This window comes from Geotrypetes seraphini, chromosome 2 (genome assembly GCF_902459505.1).
Source record: "Geotrypetes seraphini chromosome 2, aGeoSer1.1, whole genome shotgun sequence".
NCBI lineage: Eukaryota > Metazoa > Chordata > Amphibia > Gymnophiona > Dermophiidae > Geotrypetes > Geotrypetes seraphini.
In genome coordinates, this window is record NC_047085.1 from 426,646,930 (window position 1) to 426,663,766 (window position 16,837).

The 16,837-nt window shown below is 39.6% G+C and overlaps 1 protein-coding gene across 3 annotated transcripts in view; it reads left to right on the forward strand.

Moving 5' to 3' along the window:
* ITGA8 (integrin subunit alpha 8) overlaps positions 1-16,837 on the forward strand; it is a 473,328-nt gene that overhangs the window by 378,939 nt on the left and 77,552 nt on the right. For all 3 annotated transcript variants that reach the window (XM_033931203.1, XM_033931201.1, XM_033931202.1), the window contains one exon: positions 15,048-15,173. In XM_033931203.1, coding sequence (XP_033787094.1) covers positions 15,048-15,173 — 126 coding nt within the window. The remainder of the gene's footprint in view (positions 1-15,047; positions 15,174-16,837) is intronic.

Below are 16,837 nucleotides of genomic sequence, written 5' to 3' on the forward strand. Positions count from 1 at the left end.
GCCCTCTGTGTCCCTTCTGATTAGTCTCTTTTTCCCTTTGGAAGATTGTCCTTCTCTCTAACTTTCCTTCTTCTAGTCTCTTCTTCCTTCTGTATTCACAAATATCTTCTTTCCTTCTTTCCTTCTCTCCTTTCTCATCTCCTTCCTTTCAGTATAGTGCCTCCTCCTTCCTTTCCAACAACTTTCAACTTGCCTGCAAAATCCATTCTGTCCTCTCTCTCCAATCCTCACATTCCTGGTATTTTCTATCTTTTCTTCTTTTTTTTTTTTTGCCTCCCATTCTTTTTCTCCTGCAATATCTTGCTGAATGCTAAGAATAACACTCATCTGATCATCCCTCTTCCCATCAGCTATTGATTTTTTGCCTACATTGCATTGCTTAAATGGATAAGTAAAGCTTTGCTGATTCTAGTAGCAGCTGTGGGAGAGAATGATAAATGAGGTACTTATAGTAAAGAAACCGTGGGACCAGTGAGTTAGATATTGGCAGAGGAAGAAGCCTCAGAGCATACAGTAGAAATGAAAGTAGGGATTTGGGCAATATAGCTGGGTACATAGAACATTTGGTACAGACGGACTTTGCCGACAATCAGTTTTCTGTGACTGTGTTGCAATTCACAGCTGCCGCATCACACCAAAACCAGGGGATCATCAGCATGGATGAAAAGGAAGAACTATTCATTCAAGTTTTCTGTTTGAGACAGAAAGTGGAAAATTCCATTAGTGATGATAATGCAAGAATTCCCCAATGCACATACTTTTGCAGAAACTTAGATTAACTTTTATTGTATATGTAAGCTCTAACAACTTTTCTTTCACACCATAAATAATCTTTTAGGAAGAATTAAACTGTCAAATATTTATTTTCTACAGTTTTAAGTTCTGATGTTGAATGCAGCAGACTACATCTGCTCAATCAAAGCTGATTGAAAGGGGGGTGGGGTGTTATATGATGCCCTGATTGTGCTCAAGTGAAAATTGTATCTTCTGCCAAACCTCATTTAATTTATTCTAAAATTACATATTTACCAAGAATTTATTGAACCCATGTCAATTAAAGAGCTGGGAAAGAAATCACTTCCAGCTTTGAGGGCAGAGCAAGCCATAAAATCCCAATGGAAAGCCAAAAAGGCAGTTGTAAAAAAACATAAGCAAGCCAGTATTCAACCTCTTGAGATGAAAAGCTATTGCAGTCCACTTCACATGTTGATGCAACTGAAGTTATTTCCAAAACTGCTAGACTGTGTGTTTGGAAATATCACTACAAGTATTAAGTACAGCTTGAACATAATAGTGGAAAGCACTGCCCAATTCATCTCTTCTGAATCGGGAATTTTGTAGGATGCTATATCAAGTATTCAGGACCTACAGACATCAATTATGATTTGAGATTTTATTGTATGGCATACAGTACAAAATTATTTATTTTACCTCAAAAATGCATAACAAGTTGAAAATTGCATGCTCTATGCATTGCACAAAGATTTGTTTTGCTGAATGAGTGTATGTTTGTGTAGCTGGCAAGTGGCTAAGGGAGTGTGTGCATGTGAGTGGCAGGATGGCACATGTGCAGAAAATACTTATGTGCTTGGGAGGTTGTATGAATGAAGAGTGTTAATCAGCCCCCCTTCCCCTCTCTTTATCACATGGTTATATTCATAGGCAAGACCAGACAGTAAAATTCAGATAGCAGGGAGCAGAGGGATCAATAATCTTAAAGACTGGATTGCCACAGTGGCACACCATTGAAGCAGTGTATATATATATATGTACACGACCCTAAAGTAAACGTGATCATTCACACATGAGAATTGTCTCCTTTTGAGCTGATATTTTGTGCCTTCAGAATTTGGCACCCTGTGTGTGTGGGGGGGGGGGGTTGTGGGGAACTGGACTTGTATACTGCCTTTTTGTGGTTACACATTTAAAGCAGTTTACATATATACAGGTACTTATTTTGTACCTGGAGCAATGGCGGATTAAATAACTTGCCCAGGGTCACAAAGAGCAGCACTGGGATCCCACAACCTCGGGGCTGAGGCAGCAGCTCTACCACTGGGCCACTCCTTATCTCTCGATTACATTTACTATGTCTAAATTTTGGTCTGCCATATCATCCTTCCCCATTCACCTCGCCAACACTTTTAGTCAAGTTGCAGACTGTCTCATTTTCATGTACTGATGGGAGCTGAGGTCCCTTCCAGCATACTGTCATTTTGCTACTGCTGATGAAGGCAGTGGCATACCTAGCATATGTGACACCCGGGGCCCATCATTTTTTGACACCCCCCATCTATATGAAAAATATGGTTTTTAGTAACAATCCACATATCGCACAACAAGAGTGTATCTAGGAAAAGGCAGCATCTTAAACACTGCAGTGAGCACTAGAACACCAAAACATACATTGTAAAACTAAACAAGCCAGATCCTGCACAGTCAATTGATCCTGTATAGTCGATGCTATCAGAAAGCCATGTCCCTTTCATACACACAGACAGATACACCCTCGCCCAATATGGAATAATCACAAACTAAAAATAGAAATATGTAGACAAAAGATAAACTGAACCACCAAGAAACCAGACTCTGCATACAATGCAACACCACAAAAACAGTAATACATGTCCTCTAATACTGTGCAAAATATAAAGACAGTAGATGTAAATTAGAAAAAACTGATACATAACAATCACCACTTTACAAATTAACAAATAAAAATAAAACAAATAATGAGAAATAAGAAAATACCATTTTATTGGACTAATCCATGTAAGCTTGGTCCCCATCCCCGCAAACCACCTGATTCCATCCACACAAGCCTTGAATTATTTTATATTGAACTTATTATATTAAAGTATTAAAAAGAAACAATATTCTGTACAATTGTCAATTTATAAATCAACGTCTTCTCCCCACTCTCTCTTCCCCATTTCCCTTCAGCGTCCTCAGCCCACTCTCTCTCCACTTTCCTTCAGCGCACGCACATAAAAACAAGCAAGTAATTTTTTATCATTTTCATTCTATTCATTCATAGAAATTAAAGCCTAAATAATGCCAGTCACATAACAAATGATTTTACAAAAATAATTCCATGCACAGTCAAGTCTGTAAGGATTACTAGATGTCTTTCAGCAGCTCCCCTCCCTCCCTCCCCCTTACCTTCGTGGCCAAGTCAAAATCATCTACCAACACTAAAATTTTAAAAACACAAAGCACACTGTACGCATTTATATTCCGCGGATTTTCAAAGAGGTCAAGGCAGATGACTTTATGCAATGTCACCTCAGTAACAACTATACAAAAATAGACAAATATACCCCTCCCTTTTTACTAAACCGCGATAGTGTTTTTAGCGCAGGGAGCTGCGCTGAATGCCCCACGCTGCTCTCAACGCTCATAGGCTCCCTGTGCTAAAAACCGCTATTACGGTTTAGTAAAAGGGGGCCATAGTGCAAAATATAGACAGCATACATAAATTCTCAAAACGGACACATTTTGATCACTAAATTGAAAATAAAATCATTTTTCCTACCTTTGTTTGGTAATTTCATCAGTCTCTGGTTGCACTTTATTCTTCTGACTGTGCATCCAATATTTCTTCCCTTCTTTCAGCCTCCTGTATGCTTCCTCTCCTCCAGACCTCATTCCCTCCCCAACTTTTTCTTTGTTTCATCCTGCCCCTTCTTTCTTTCTCTCACCATGCCCCCTTTCTTTCTGTATGTCTGTCTTTCTCTCTCTCCGTTCTCCATTTCTTTCTTTCTTTCACCCTGCCCCCTTCTTTCTTTCTCTCTCCATGCCCCCTTTCTTTCTGTATGTCTGTCTTTCTCTCCCCTCTCCATGCCCCATTTCTTTCTTTCTTTCACCCTGCCCCCTTCTTTCTTTCTCTCTCCATGTCCCCTTTCTTTCTCTATGTCTGTCTTTCTCTCTGTGCCCCCTTTTTTTCTTTCACCCTGCCCCCTTTTTTTCTTTCTGGCAACCTGTCCCCCCCTTTCTTTCTTTCTTTCTCCCTGCCCTCCCCTATTCCACCGCCATTGGAAAACATGCTGCTGCAACCGCCACCGGGGAAAGGCTGCCACTGCTGCCATTGGGAACAGGCCGGCGCCAAGTTCTCCCTCCCTGCTTTTCTTCCCCGCGGGGCCGACCAACTCTCACCGCCCAATGTTAATTCTAATGTCGGAAAGGACATTCAGGGCCAGCCAGATAGCGATTGACTGGCCCAGAACGTCCTCTCCGATGTCAGAATTGACATCGGATGGTGAGAGTTGATCGGCCCCGCGGGGAAGAAAAGCAGGGAGGGAGAACTCGACGCTGGCCTGTTCCTAATGGCGGCAGTGGCAGCCTTTCCCCGGTGGGTGGCCAGCTGTGCACCCCCTTGGGGCGTGCACCCGGGGCAGACCGCCTCCCCCCACCCCCCACCTTGGTACGCCACTGGATGAAGGTCTCTTGGTTTTTGTTTTTTGCTTTTTTTCAAATAGGATTTGTGGTACCTGCCAGCACAGGTTCCATCTATATCATTGTGTAAGCCTCATCTTTCTCTTCAGTGGCATAACTTTTAGTTCCAAATGCACATACACCTATGAGACTAAATGCTTATGTGTACAGGTGTGCAGACCCTCCACAACATGTCCTATTGCATGGAACAGAACTTGCCTACAAATCACTGGATAACAAATTTTTCCAAATGTTTTGCTTCCTTAAAACAAACTGGTGAATATGATAGACCCCTTCAAAATAAACACAAATATAATTTCCCACTGACTGTATCACATAGGAATTTTGAGAAACACAGTGGTATCTTTACTTGACTATAACATGCTTTAATGCACAAAGTTTCTGATAATGCTATGATAGCTCGCTGAAGTGTTTTCCTGCTGATTTTCATTTGTACTCAGTGTTCAGTACATCTAATTGCAGTGTCCAACAATAGCTAGCATTGATGGATTCCAGTTGCCCTGATATCTTTTTTCCATAGTGGCAATGTCCTGGTGAAACCTTTCACCACGTTCATCACTGACTGCACCAAAATTTGTGGGGAAGAAGTCTTAAGTGTGAATGTAGAAAGTGCATCTTCAGTGACATGTTGCACTTCATGGTTTTGTATGCTCTAAGAAGTATGTCAACCAGTTGAATATAGTTTGGTGCTCTGTAACTGCCAAGCAAATTCTCAACAACATGCTTGAATGCTTTCCAGGTGATTTTCTCTGGCCTGACTAACAGATCTCGAAATCTCTCATCATTGATGACGTGTCTGATCTGTGGACCGTCAAAAATGCCTTCCTTAATCTTGGTTTCAGTTTTTCTTGAAAAACATCTTTCTTAGATAAAGAAAACCTTTGCCTTCCATGTTCATCGCTTTTACAAAATTTTTCATCAGTCCAAGTTTTATGTGAAGAGGAGGCATAAATATCTTTGATAGGTCAACAAGTGGTTCATGTACCACATTTTTTCTGTCCTGGAACCAAATTCCTATGGAGTGGCCAATTCTTTTGAATGTAATGCAACTCCTTAGCACGGCTGTCCAATTCACGAATAAAACAACAGTACTTGGTATATCCAAGCTACATTCCAAATAGTAGAGCTACTACTTTAAGATCACCACAAATGTTCCAGTTGTGCTTTGTGTATTGGATATGCTTTAACAGCAGTTCCATGTTTTCATAAGTTTCTTTCATGTGTGCAACATAGCCAATAGATATCAATGGGTAGACATTGCCATTAGAAACATAGAAATATAGATAATGATGGCAGAAAAGGGCCATAGCCCATCAAGTCTGCCCACTCTAATGACCCACCCCCATGACTTTACTCCCCTAGAGATCCCACGTGAGTATCCCATTTTCTTTTAAAATCTGACACGCTGTTGGCCTCAATCACCTGCAGAGGTAGTTCGTTCCAATGATCGACCACCCTTTCGGTGAAGAAGTACTTCCTGGAATCACCATGAAACTTCCCTCCCATGATTTTCAGCGGATGCCCTCTGGTGGTCGAGGGTCCTCTAAGACAGAAGATATCATCTTCCACCTCGATACGGCCCGTGATATACTTAAACGTCTCAATCATGTCTCCCCTCTCTCTTCGTTCCTCAAGTAAGTACAGTTGCAATTTATTTAGCCTTTCTTCATACGTGAGATCCCTGAGCCCCAAGACCATCCTGGTGGCCATTCGCTGAACTGACTCAATTTGCAGCACGTCTTTCTGGTAGTGTGGTCTCCAGAATTGAACACAATACTCCAAATGAGGTCTTACCATGGACCTGTATAGCGGCATTATGACTTAGGGTCTCCTGCTCACAAAACCCATACGGATACAACCCATCATTTGCCTTGCCTTGGAGGAAGCCTTGATTAATCAATAAAAAAAAGATGCCACTCCTGTGGGTCAGAGGTTTTCAACCTGTGCAAAGAAATTTGTCAAATTGTTTTAGCAGCATCGAAAGACAGAAATTTCCATACCTGGTAAGAGCAAACACCATCCCTGCAGTCTTGAACCCAATAATTCTGCTTTTGTTTTTGACTAACCCTAAGTCCCTGACCAGGTCATTTAATTCTGACTGTATTATAAGATGAGGCTCATCAGACATACATGGTTCAAAATCAGGATCAATGTCACCAGAGAAACCAGAAGTAACAGTCTATCAAGTGATCCTTCTGTTCTCGCCATATCATTGGGATAGTAAATGGCATTGACTTCTGAACACCTCAGAGCCGAGCTCTAAGATCGATGGCACATCTTGCACAACAAATGTGAGGAGCCCATGTTTGTCTTGATCACCAATCTTGCAATTGAAGTACAGCTCATATGGTTTTTTTAACAAGTTGAATCATGGTGCGTCTTTGAGGCTTAAGTGTGTACTTGTCACAAATGTAGCAGAATGTATCACAGCTGTTACAAATCATCCTATAGCAATTAATAATTACTAATTACTACTTAAGCTACTTTCATATACAATATTATGCCTTGAAGCATCAAAATATACCCGAATTGACAGACTTGTAATGAAGATTATCCCTGTATGTGAAGATTATCCTTGTATGTGAACTGCATTTATAATAGCCTTTTCAGGCAGTATCTATCAAGCCCATGTACAAACATGCCCAGTGCATCATTTCCACGGACGTTATGCAATCTGACCTGAATGTACGCCCGGACATGCCCATTCTATATCCAGCAAGGTATAACATGAGCAATAGGCTTATACTATGAATTAGGCTAAGAAATTGTAAAAATGTACTTTTTTGTTAAAACAATATGTCATATGTAATTTTAAATGTGATTTCTGTGATCAGCAGCCAAAAATTTGTAAGATACATCCGAAAGTGTTGAAGAAGCAAAAACTTTGTTGTCCAGTGTTACCAAAGATCATATCCTTCCAAATGTCCAAGTTTCTTCATGAAACCATAAACCTTTACATGTAGTACAGTATACATTTTCTTTAGTTTGGCTCTTTAAGAAGCCATCTAACTTTTAAGTCATGAAAAATGAGGTGCTGGAGCACATTCTGCTGAAATAAAGAGAGAACATGATCTACTAACCACAGTAAGGGACTAAAGCACAAAGTACATTTACATTGCTAAGAGAATAACCTCTTATTTAATTTAAAAAATCTTTCCGTTTCTACTGGTCTGTTTCCTACACAATAAATAACATTCACTCAAGAGTATTTTCCTGGCTCAGGTCTGTCCACCATTCATATAGAGAAATGCCTCTATACAATTATTGAGAACGTATTAATTTATTCTTCTCTCCTACAGATTGCTTTTAAATAAAAGAAAATAAGTACAGCATAGTATAATAAATCAGTGCATAATTAAAGTTAGTTGGTTCAGAGTTTTGAACTATCCTGTTTAAACGTTTTTCTATTGAAAGCCCTAAATCAAATGTGTTAGGTACAGTAGGAGGAAAGTGATGGGGGTAAAGAATTTAGCTCAATCAATGGAAATGCATTTAAATCCATCTTCCTGCACACTGTCATGCACAGTAAGTTACTTTTCTGAACAGCCCAATATGTAAAGAGATTTAGGAACTATAGTGAGGAGCTGAAGTCAGGGGTTTAGTTGTAAGTAAATTTAGGCACCTTATACTGAGGTGCATGATTCATGCAACCTTAAATGCCTCAGACATTTAGCTATGTAGCACTGGAAATAAACACTGATCCCCTAAATTAACTCTCTGTCCTGACCTCATTCCTAGTCCCTTTCCTCTTCAGGTTCTTATATTTAGGAGGCCATTATAGAAGCATCTGCATATGGGAATTCTGTATATTTGTAATGTCAGAAAGTCATTGTTTCCTCATATAGGTTCATTGGGAGATACGTTTCTGCTTTGGACAAGATTTGAGCAGGAACAAAAATTATAGGATCATTTCTCATTATACAATATAAATGCACATACAGTCATGTGAAAAAAATTAGGACACCCCATTCAATATTCAGTTCTTTCTTAAGAAACATTCACATATCGATGTCAAATCTTTTTTTTTAATGTATCTCTGGAAAATAAAGTGATGTAATTGCAGGTAAACAACAAAACTTTTCCTGCTTGTTTGGAGCTGTGGTCTCCACCTGTGATTCAGGGGGCAATTGAGCTTACTTCTCAATATATTCATTCAAATGAGTTATTTTCACTGGCTCCTAAATTGGCTTCTCATTTTTAAAGTCAAATATAGCTACTTATATCATCAAGTAAGGTGCCTGAAAAGTGCCCTCCAAACTTCTTACTATAAAGGGTTATTGACAGTTTAACAAATATATATTTCACTCACTTGTTAAAAATGACAGCTTAGAAGATGGAGCTTCATGTACTAATGTATAATTAATTTGAGTTGATCACATAAGCTCAAAGGGCAACTAAATTGGTAGGTGCCTAAAAAAACAGCACCTACTTCATGTCATTCAAAGTTAGGTGTCATTTGTAAAATAATGCCTAGTGGCACCTCAAGTTAGATGCCGATATATTAAGCAAGGATTTTTGTAGCCTAAAATACCAGTGCCTAACTCAATCCAAGCCTACTGGCAAATTAATTTATTAATGCTGTTTTCAATCATCAACACCAATTACTACTAATAATAATAATTTCTATAACACTACTAGAAATACTCAGCACTGTACATCAAAACACAGAAGAGACAGTCTCTGTTCAAAAGAGCTTACAATCTCATCAAAACTGGACAAGAAGGTGCATCAATACACTGTTCTCAGGTGGGGGAATTACAGAGGGAATGAAACAGATATTGGTACTTAGAAGGTGGGTTGGAGTTTGTAATTGAAAGCATCTTCAAAGAAGCAGGCTTTGAGTTTGGATTTGAATATTGCCAGAGAGAGAGCTTGATGTATTGAGTCAGTCATTTTATTCCAGGCATACGGTGCAGCAAGGTAGAAGGGACGGAGTCTGGAGTTGGCTATGGAGGAGTAGAGTATAGATAAGAGAGACTTATCCAATGAGCAGAGTGCTTGGTGGGAGTGGGAGTTACAGATAAGAGATACTAAGGAGCAGCAAAGCGAATATATTTGTAGGTCAGAAAGAGAAGTTTGAACTGTATACAAAAATGGATAAGAAGCAAATGAAGTGACCTGAGAAGAGGGGTAATGTGGGCATAGCGACATTGATTGAATATGAGGCATGCAGCAGAGTTCTGAACATTACGCAAAATGTTAAACATTACGCAAAAGGAAAAAAAAAATGCTTACAAATAATCCAGAACACGGCAATTAAAATTATTCACAATGGAAAAAAATATGACCACGTAACTCCTTTTCTCATAGACTCGCACTGGCTTCCCATTAATCAACGTATAACATATAAAATATTGCTTCAAGTATTTAAAACATTATCTACTAACGAACCTCAATTTATCAACCGACTACTAATTCCATACAACACGACTCGTTCTCTTCATTCCACAACTCAAGGGTTGCTTATGGTTCCTTCCTTGAAAATTATTGGAACCAGACGTCATGATATATTCTCAGTAATGGCCCCTCTTACCTGGAATTCCCTGCCTTTATACATAAGAGAAACAAAAGACCTCAAAATATTCAAAACCTATTTAAAAACTTTTCTCTTTAAAGCTTCTTTTAATCTTTTTTAATAAATTTTATCCCAAACCTCATGTTTTTTCCCTGCCTGGCTTTTCCTTTCTTCTCATCTGAAGAACAACAATTTTGTAACTTTTACCCTCCCTATTTCCTTTCCGTATGTACCTGAGTATGTTTGTTTTGTCAGTTTGTTTTTTCCCTTTTATTAAAAAAACTGTACAACGTATATTTTATTGTTATTCGCTTAATATGTAATAAGTGATTCATCAAATTTGATTAAACTTGAAACTTGAGAGAGATAATTTAGTGGAAGGCCAGTGAAAAGCAGGTTGCAGTAGTCTAGGCAAGAGGTAATGAGGGTATGGAAGAGGGTCTTGGCAGTGCGCTTAGAAAGGAACATAAGAATAGCCTTACTAGGTCAGACCAATGGTTCTTCAAACCCAATAGCCCATTCTCATGGTGACCAATCCAGGTCTCTAGTACCTGGCCAAAACCTAAAGAGTAGCAACATTCCATCCTACTGATCCAGGGCAAGCAGCAGCTTCCTCCTTGTCTTTCTCAATAACAGACTATGGACTTTGTGACCGGGTGCAACCAAGCTGGGCTCAGCAAGTGACCTAACCCAGTGCCGAGCGGTTCGTGAGGTTGTTTGGTACGGCTCAAAATAAGAGTTCAAGACTTTGGGTGCAATTATCTTGGGTACTGTTTATTGTTTCACCAGCAAAACAAATGTCAAATAAATTCTCAAGTTTGTATCACCTTGTACTCAAGTCCAGTATTCACAAACCAAACAATTGCAGTTTAAGGCAAAAATATGCCAAAACATAAAAGCCTTATTTCAACAAAATGAAAGTTTTTCTTCTGCCAGGCAAAACTCCCTTGGGGTTAGGCTTAATGCCTCAAGAGTGGGATCCTCTCCAATACTTTTTCCCTCAAATGGATCAGCTTGGAAAGATCCCCTCCTCAGATCCCAACAAAATGGCTGCCTTATATAAAGTTCAAAACAAAACTTCAACATTTTAAATAAACTTGGCAGACTTTACTTTTCCCTCCAGCTCCCTTATTAGCAATGGCTCTCAGCCTATGTCCATACCTTCAGAGCTGGGCAAATCGTAACATTCTATTTCCATATCATAGGTAATGTCATTATCCGCCATTTCACAATCCTGCACAAATCTAGAATCAACCTTATCATTAGCCTCTTTATCAGAAACCTCTGCCCGAGTTTGTTGCCATGAAGTGGACTGTTGCTTTCCGGTTCTCTGTGGCTGTAGTCAGCTGCTTTCTTTTTACTGTGTGACTCTGGCTTGCTGAGTCTGGAGCAGGTATGCACTCTGAGGCTGACCCTGGAACTGTCTCTGTGTGAAAACCCTTTTCTTTCATTGCAGGGAGCTGATTAGTCCTCCCTGCAGGTGTGTTAGGGTAGCCTGCCCTCAGAGAACTTTTCACCTGGCCTAAACCAGTTTGAGCTTATTTGGGTGTGGCCAGTATTCCATTCCTGCTCTTTCCTTTCTCTGGCCCTATGGCTGCTGGAAGATGTAGTCTTTCTGGCTGTTTACTTACAGGTGGCTTGGGGAAAGCTAAACTAGTGCTGGATGTTTTAGGCATGATTTGAGGAGGTTTCCTTGCTGGAAGGCTTGGCTTGTGAGTATTCCTAGGGGCTGCTTTGGGAGTTAAATTATCAGGCCTAGGAATACTTTTAATGTTTTTAACTTTACCCTCATCTTTTGGCAAGGCTTCCTCACTAGGAACAGGGGCAGCCCTGTGACAACTTTTCCTCCAGGAAATTGTCCAATCCTTTCTTAAAACCAACTACAGTATCCAAAGGGTCTGATTTTAGCAAAATTGTAGAGAAAAAAAATGACAGGTTTTGTCAGTCTATTGAATATGTGAAGAGAATGAGTGAGATGAGCCAAAGTTGCAAGCTGACAAGACAAGGAGGATGAGGGTGTTGTTCACAGAAATAGAGAATGGGGGAAGAGGATAGACAAGTTTAGGTGGAAAGATAAGGAGCTTAGTCTTGGCCATGTTTAATTTTAGATGGCGGAGAGACATCCAGGTCGCGATTTCAGACAAGCAAGTTGAAACCTGGGTCTGAATATCTGTTATGATTAAAGGTGTAGAGAAATCTGCGAGTTGTCGGCATAGAAGTGATACTAAAAACCTTGGGAGGAGATTAGAGCACCAAGGGAAGAAGTGTAGATGGGAAAAAGAAGTGTTCCCAGAACAGAGCCCTGAGGTACACCAACCGAGAGTGGGATGATGGTGGAGGAGGATCTACCACAGCATATGCTAAAGGTGCGATGGGAAAGATAGGAAGAAACCATGCAATAAGAGAGCCCTGAAATCAAAGTCAAGACAGTGTATTGATGAGTAGGTGGTGATTTATCATGTCAAAATCTGTGTATAGATCAAGAAGGTTGAGGATGAAGTAGAAGCCTTTGGATTTGGCCATGAGCAGGTCATTGAAGACTTTCGTAAGGGCAGTTTTTGTAGCATGAAGACGGCAAAAGCCCAATTGAAGTGGGTCAAGGATAGCTGGAGATGGAAAAATCAAGACAACGGCAGTGAACAGCACGTTCAAGTAGCATGGATAAGAAGGGGAGGAGGGAGACAGGACGATATTTGGAAGGGTAGGTAGGGTCCAGCGAGTGTTTTTTGAGGAGTTGTGTAATACAGTATATTGAAGGTGTTGGGCACAGTTGCAGTGGAGAGTGATAGGTTGAGGATATAGCAGAGAGAGGGGATGACAGTAGGAGAGAGAGTGGTAAGTGGATGGGTGGGGATGGGATCAGAGGAACAGGTGGTGAGTTTGGAGGAGGAAAGAAAATGTGGTTTCCTCAGTAATTTCAGGAAAGATAAGATAAGATGGAAAGGGATGAGGTTAGGTATGTTAGGCATTTACATTGGTAGGCACGCCAATCTAGATGCCTACTGGTAGGTACCATTTATAAAATCACAGCCAAATTCTACAAATGGTGCCCAAAGTTAAGCATGCAAATGGGCACACAGTTATAGATTAGGACCAGTTGCACAAGTAGCATAATTAACTAATTGGTGATAAATACCAATAATTGGTGTTAAGAACTAATTGGGCATTGTGCAAATAACTACTATTACTACTATTATTATTTCTAAAGCGCTACCAGTGTAAGCAGTGCTATACAGAGTCACAAAGAAGACAGTCTCTGCTTGAAAGAGTTTATAATCTAAACAGACGAGACAGACAAACAGGATGTCATGGATACGGTTAAGGGGAACAGTTAATCTGCTGGCTGGGTTGGTGGGCAGTAGGAAGTAGGGTTATGGATTGAAGACTATATAAAAAAAAAGGTGAGTTTTCAGTCTGCTTTTAAACAAGGGAAGTGAAGGGGCTTAACGGACAAGCTCGGGTAATTTATTCCAGGCATAGGGGGCAGCTAGATGAAAGGAACGAAGTCTGGAATTGGCAGTGGAGGAGAAGTGTACAACTAAGAGCAGCTTAACTGAGGAACGGATTTCTCTGGGAGGTGTATAAGGAAAGAAGAGAGGAGAGAGATTGAGGGGCAGCGGAATGAATACACTTGTAGGTCAGCAATAGGAACTTGAACTGTATGTAAAGGTGGATAGGGAGCCAGTGAAGTGATTTAAGGGGAAGAATGACATGAATGTAGCAAGATTAGCAGAAGAAGAGTTGTGCAACAGAGTTTTTGCAAAGATTGGGTTGTTGAGCCAATCAAGGCCTTAGGCTTCTCCCACTGCATCCCAAAATGTCATTTGCAGCACGCGGCCCTGTAGGCAGGGAGTGGGCTAGGAATTATTAAAAAAGAGATGGTTAACAAGACTAAGAATGTTATAATGCCTCTGGTGCGACCTCACCTTGAGTATTATGTTCAATTCTGATTTCCTTATCTCAAGAAAGATATAGCGGCACTAGAAAAGGTTCATAGAAGAGCAACCAAGATGACAAAGGGGATGGAACTTCTCTCGTAGGTTAGGACTCTTCAGCTTGGAAAAGAGATGGCTGAGGGAAGATATGATTAAAGTCTACAAAATCCTGAGTGGAATAGAATGGGTGCAATTGGATCAAATTTTCCCTCCATCAAAAATGACAAAGATTAGGGGACACTCGATGAAGTTACAGGGAAATACTTTTAAAACCAATAGGAGGAAATATTTTTTCACTCAGAGAATAGTTAAGCTCTGGAACGCATTGCCAGAGGTTGTGGTAAGAGCAAGTAGCGTAGCTGGTTTTAAGAAGGGTTTGGACAATTTCAGGGAGGAAAAGTCCATAGTCTGTTATTGAGAAAGACATGGGGCAATTAGAGCATTGCCTTTATAGAATATTAGCCTAACCTGGTATATGCATGCCCACAGTTAGGCACAGGCATTTACACCAGTCATAGACTTAGTATAAGTGTGGATAACTAGGGGCAGTAGAGACATTCTGTAAGTTATGCACATAAGTGGAAATCCTGCCTATGCCCACCCATCCTCCTTCTCTATGTACGTTTTTCTGCAAATACCTGCTAAGTTAAGCAAGTATTTGCAGAGTAATATTTAGCTAGCATATGCACACATATATATATTCTAGTGTTCTGAACATGTACATATGTAACACATATATAAATGATAGTGCTTATTTTATAGAATTCCCCCCATTGTAGTTGCCACTATATTGATAAATGCTTTTTAAAATATATGGCCCATAGTTTATAGACCCCGTTGAGAATAATGGTGATTTCATTAGTAAATTGATGTCCATATGTAAAGTAACAAGATGGGCTTTTGGCCTGTATATTGGTCAAATCTGTTTTTCTTGCCAATTCAGTTCATATAAATGAGCATGACTGAGCTAATCTACAAAACAACTGATGCTGTTTGTACTATGATGATATTAGTAATGTCAAACTTATTTATTTATTGCAGTAAAAAAAGCGGCACGTGTAGATATCAGGGCTGAGGAATGTGAGGAAAACCTGACAGCAATTTTGTTCCAGGCTCTTAGAACTTTCCTTATTTATTTTCAGTCTACTGCACCACAGGACACTACTGAGCCTTCTGCAATCTTCCACAATGCCACCATTCCTCATGCTATTAGTCGGAGGGATGCCACAATGGCAGAGCATCACCGGCATAACTCTGCAAAAGTACTGGTACGTCAATTGAAATACTTATAAACATCTATTCTGTACTGTGAATTTTATAGATCACTATTCAAAAGTCATTTAACCAGGAAAATAAGCAGCCTAATATCTATTGTAAAAATAAATCCAAGGTTCAACATGGTAAAAGTATGAGAAAGCAACATAGCTGGTAGTTGTGCATTTTCAAAACTATACATTTTTTCTATGAAAAAATTATATCTGGGGAAAAAAAACCAGGCAAACATTTCTGCATGTATTTTCTTTTATAGGCAGGATCCAAAGGGCTAGTGTGTTTGATAAAGTACTCACAGATATGCAACTACCTACATACAGTAGTTATGAACATTTCCCCATTAATATGTAAATGAGTGGCTTGTTTATTTTGTTCTTTAACAGGCTTTAAGGAGCAAATATTTGGTATTTTCTAGTCATTTAATAAGGGATCCAGTGTTAGCATATTGTCACCATAAGCCTGCAAAGTTCAAGAGCCCTTCTGTTTCTCTTATATGCTGCTGCTAAACTAAAGCGTATCACCTCACATTTCTGTGCTCAAAATTCAGGCCCTGTTGAAGTGTGGTACAATTTTACAGCTAACATGTTAATGGCCAAAATTAACCCATGATAACTACAGAACCTATGATTTAATTAGGGGAAAGAGGTATCCCTGGCAGTTTCACATTTGGTTAATGTAAAAGAAATGTCTTTATCATGCATGAATTGCATTTCAGGTACGGTAATACAATGCAGTTAGCTACACTTGTTCAGGTGGTGCTCAGTGTACTGCATTATCTGCCACATAATGAGGGGCATTTTTGATATGACATCTAAACTTGACTTTGGATGTTCCTCAAAAAACATCTAAAAGTCAAATAGATTACAGCGATTATTTAAACAGAAAAACGCCCAATTTTTATTTCAAAGATGACCATTTCCTAGATGCTTTTGTATTCAGTGCATTTTTCTTAGTGACCTATTTAGAACAAAAAACATCCAAGGGAAAAATGCACTAAAACATGCCAATCTGGGGGCCAGCAGTCTTAGTGAACTAGCCACACAGATATCCCAGCAGAGCATTGGGGAAGCTTAAGTTGTCAAGTACAAATCTCACTGTAATCCCTTTATTTTATGCTGTAAGCCCTCCAGGACCACCAAATATCATAATGTACACCACTGCAATAGCCCTCAAACCTGCAGGTGTATCCACATGAGGAAGATAATATAATTATTACGCCAGTAATTAAAAACATCAAAGAATCCTTTTCATTACCATCTAACTGTAAACCTATTGCATCCATTTCCTTTTTTGTAAAAATCATTGAGGTTCTTGTTCAAATCCAGCTCACAAAATATCTTGAGCAACATTCCCTACTGCATGATTTTCAGTCAGGTTTCAGAACCTATTTCAGTACTGAGACAGTGTTGGCTACATTATTAGACTATTTAAATAGCCTACTGAGCAGGGGTAACAGTGCGCTGGTGCTTCAATTCGACCTAAGCAATGCCTTTGATTTGGTAGATCATACCAAATTATTGGCTTGTTTGGAAGCTTTTGGCCTACAGGGTAATGTTCTCCTGTGGTTTAAAGGGTTTTTGGAATCCAGACAATATCAGGTTAAGTTTAATAATCAGTTTTCCGCTAACTGGAAAAATCCAATTAGCATACCCTAGGGTTC